This window comes from Haliaeetus leucocephalus, unplaced genomic scaffold (assembly GCF_000737465.1).
Source record: "Haliaeetus leucocephalus isolate CR32 unplaced genomic scaffold, Haliaeetus_leucocephalus-4.0 Scaffold722, whole genome shotgun sequence".
Taxonomy (NCBI): Eukaryota; Metazoa; Chordata; class Aves; order Accipitriformes; family Accipitridae; genus Haliaeetus; species Haliaeetus leucocephalus.
In genome coordinates this window covers 1,706,417-1,710,085 of record NW_010973158.1, presented here as the reverse complement: position 1 = coordinate 1,710,085, position 3,669 = coordinate 1,706,417, and the positions used below count along the sequence as shown (strand labels likewise).

General features: G+C 51.2%; 2 protein-coding genes across 7 annotated transcripts in view; one reads left to right on the top strand and one right to left on the bottom strand.

The window, feature by feature from the left end:
- The window catches only part of TRIM23 (tripartite motif containing 23), a 28,401-nt gene extending 25,426 nt beyond the window's left edge, over positions 1–2,975 (bottom strand). Inside the window, exons 1-2 of one of the 3 annotated variants that reach the window (XM_010580524.1) lie at positions 2,863–2,975; positions 1,772–1,934 (exon numbers count right to left, since the gene is read on the bottom strand). In XM_010580524.1, the coding sequence (XP_010578826.1) occupies positions 1,772–1,934; positions 2,863–2,964 (265 nt within the window). In that variant the 5' untranslated portion in view covers positions 2,965–2,975. Of the gene's footprint in view, positions 1–1,771; positions 1,935–2,159; positions 2,443–2,862 lie in introns of those variants that run through there. The other 2 variants (XM_010580526.1, XM_010580525.1) reach the window with 2 other exon arrangements.
- Positions 2,976–3,278: 303 nt separating this feature from the next.
- TRAPPC13 (trafficking protein particle complex 13) overlaps positions 3,279–3,669 on the top strand; it is a 24,548-nt gene continuing 24,157 nt past the window's right edge. For all 4 annotated transcript variants that reach the window (XM_010580523.1, XM_010580520.1, XM_010580521.1 and 1 more), the window contains exon 1: positions 3,279–3,557. In XM_010580523.1, the coding sequence (XP_010578825.1) occupies positions 3,512–3,557 (46 nt within the window). In that variant the 5' untranslated portion in view covers positions 3,279–3,511. The remainder of the gene's footprint in view (positions 3,558–3,669) is intronic.

The following is a 3,669-nucleotide window of genomic DNA, read 5'->3' as shown; positions in this document are numbered from 1 at the left end:
CCCGCCCCCCCCCCCCCCCCCCCCCCCGCTCCCGCAGAGGGATGGGAGAGAGAATTGGGGGGAAAAAAAAGTAAAAACTCGTGGGTTGAGAAAAGAACAGTTTAATAGAACAGAAAGGAAGAAACTAATAGTGATAATAATAACAATAATAAAGTGACAATAATAATAATAGGATTAGAATATACAAAACAAGTGATGCACAGTGCAGTTGCTCACCAGTCACCAAATGATGCCCAGTTAGTTCCCAAGCAGCAATCCCCCCAGTTTATATACTGAGCATGACTTCATATGGTCTGGAACATCCCTTTGGTCAGTTGGGGTCAGCTGTCCCAGCTGTGTCCCCTCCCAACTTCTTGTGCACCCCCAGCCTCCTTGCTAGTGGGGTGGGGTGATAAGCAGAAAAGGCCTTCACTCTGGGTAAGCACTGCTCAGCAGTAACTAAAACATCCCTGTGTTATCAACCCTGTTTCCAGCACAAATCCAAAACATAGCCCCATACTAGCTACTGTAAAGAAAATTAACTCTATCCCAGTCAAAACCAGCACTCCTATCGTAACAAAAATGCTACTTTTACTCTACAAGATACAAGCAGCGGTCTTGGACAGAAATACTTCACAACAGCAGGAGTGTGTCTTGTGCTCTAATATTCTCTCCCTTAAAACCATACCTTAAGAAATGTTGTGCAGCTGTACAGTCATAGATAAGTAGTAAAACAAATTGTGACTCTTTTAACCACATCTTCTAGATTGGCAATCATTCATGACACTCATAATTACTACTTCCCTCCCCCCCGAAAACAAACCCCTCTTTCATATGAGACTGGAATTTCTTTTCCTGACTCCGATTTCCGTGAAAGCATCCCACAGAATGCCTCAGTATTCCTCTCAGTTTGGTCTACAATCTAGCAGATTCTCCTCCTGCAAAGTAAATTCTTATTCAAGCGAATTTGATATTTAAACATTTCTTTCAGGGATTACCAGATTAGAGGTCTCCTTCTCTGAGGATTCCCCTCCTTCCAACAGCTTCCTCCTGCCCCCCGTGCTATTCAGAACTGTTGGAGCCAGTTCTATTAACAAGTTCCTCTCAGTACAAATTCTTCTGATAACTCATCTCCTCCGTAACCCTATGTTAAATAGGCAAGTCCTGTTCTGAAGGAATTATAAGCAAGTGTCATCTTTTGCCTAAAATAAATTTCCACTGTTGGATAAAAGCTGTATCTTATCCTTTCAAATACTGTCTGCAGACACTCTTACAGTAAGGGAATTCCTATTGATAGCCTGCCACTGTCAGTTATTGCATATACAGAATTACTTTACGTTGTAAAAAACATGTTTGTTATCACTGACACTTCCCTCTATATCACTTCATCATGAATCCAGATAAATCTGTTTGTCAAAGAAACTACCTATTTAATTGCATGGTTTATTTAGTGTTCAGGACAACAGGAAACTAATACCCATGCAGGAACCCTTAGACACTAATTTAAAATAGAGTAGTCCCTTTGTAAATATAGGTGTTCAAAGAGACTTCAAGGTATAACGCTTGCAAGCCCAGGTTCAAGAAGTTAAAATCTTGACCTTCTTTTTCTAAGACACCTATTTTACTAGTGCTTAACAATGCTATGAGCTTCTCTGAATGAGAAGGAACACTGCACATTCATAACTCAGAAATATTATCACTAAGTGGAGCATTAAGAATCTATTACCTAGCATTATCTTCTAGATATCCTTGGCTGACAGGTTTTAAGAACTTCAGACTTATATTTTCTTACCTAGTTCAGTAACTTGTCGATCAAAAGGACAACGAACTGCTCTGCCATGAAGGGGAAGCCGGGTAAGACAGTCATGGCAGACAGTATGGCCACACAAAAGCAGCCGGGGAACTTTGTCACCTTGCAAAGAAAATACATCTTCACAGACACCACACTCAAGAACCTGTAATTTAAAGAGACTATATTTGGTTTTGAGCTGATAAAAAAAAGGAAAACTTCATACAGTGACCCACGTGATGCAGTTTATTTTACAGAAGTTCCTGCAATCACAGCAGATAGGCTGAGTCATTAATTTTGCTTTGTGCACACAAATAATGATCATACAAATGATACTTAAAAAATAAATAAATAGACACGAACAGAACATTTTAACTCTTCAGCATCCCACCTGATCACCACTAGTTCTTGCCCACTTCATTTAACGCACTGCCACACGAAAAGCCCGCTGGTCAAGCAGCACAACTAAGTACGCAGAAACGTCCTTGCAAGAAAAGGAAACGGAGGGCAAGACCCTGCCAAAGCAGACTATCAGCCGGCGGAGAAAGTTTCCATTCATAGCTGACGCACATAATAATGTCAGTCATACCAAGGTAGCCATTTACGAAGCTACAAACGCAGCACCGATGTAGCAGGAACAAACAGCAGGGGACCAGAACACCTTAAACCGCCAATAAAAAGCGAAATTGACCGTCATTTAGGGGAAAAAAACCAATTCCCGACTAATCCGTAAGACAATAGCGTCAGCTAACCACCTCAGGCAGCCCAGGCGTTACGATTTCTCCGAGACGGCTCCCCGCTGTGAGGCAGTCACCAGTCGCCCTCCCCCTCACACAGAGGCCTCCCGCCTCGCAGCCCGCTCCCTCCGAGGCACCGCGCAGCAGACCGGCTCAGCGCGGACGAGGCGGGGAAAAGGCTTCCGAAGCGCCCCGCCGCCTCAGGGGACGTCTCCCGTCCCGGAGCCCCCCTCGCTCCCGCGCTACCCCTATCCCTCAGACGGGGCAGCGACGGCGCAACCCCCGGCCGCCACAGCCCGCCCTGCCGCAGGAGGCGGCCGAGCCGGGCGGCGCGAAGGGCCAAGCAGCCCGTCCCACCTTCACTGCGGCGCCAGCCGGGCCGCGGCCGCTGCCACCGGACCCCCGACTGCCGTCCAGCCCGGCGCCAGCCCCGACCTTGTTTACACCTAGGGCCGCCATCTTGGGGAGGGCGGAGCAGAGCAGCCACCGGCAGGAAGGAGGAGGAGGAGGATGGAGGAGGAGGTGGTGGCCGCCGCCACCCCCCCCGCCCTCCGGCTCCCCCGATAAGCGCATGCGCTCCCCCGCCGCCGCACCGGGCCGGTCTGCGCCCGCCTCCTGTGACGCGCACCAGAGAACTACGGTTCCCATGGTGCCGCGCGGCACGGCGGCGCCCTGTGGCTCCTGGCGGACTACATATCCCAGCGTGCAAAGGAGGAGGCGGTGACTCCCCCCCCAACCCGAACGACCACGGGACACTCGTCCGCCCCGTCCGCCAGCGGGGGAGCGGGCGGCAGTGCGCTCTGGGGGCTGTAGTTTCGCCCGCCGTGCTGGTGCCGTGCCGTGACGGTGACGAGCTGCATCCTGGGAGAGCCGTTTCCGGGTTCGGCGGTATTTACCGCGCCCGGGCTCTACGCCCAGGTTCGCCTCGTCTCTCCTGACCGAGCCTTCTCCGTCCCCGGCAGCGTTTTGGCTCATCTGTCCTCCCGCAGGGGTGAAGCCTGGCGCCATGGACGTTAACCAGCCCAAGCAGGAGCACTTGCTGGCTCTGAAAGGTACCGACAGGGCGGCCCGCCGGTGCCCGCCCGCCCTCCCGGGCCGTTCGTGCCGCGGCAGCAGCGCGCTCCGCCGGGCCTGCTCCCTGGGGCCGGCCTGAGGGGCGAGGCG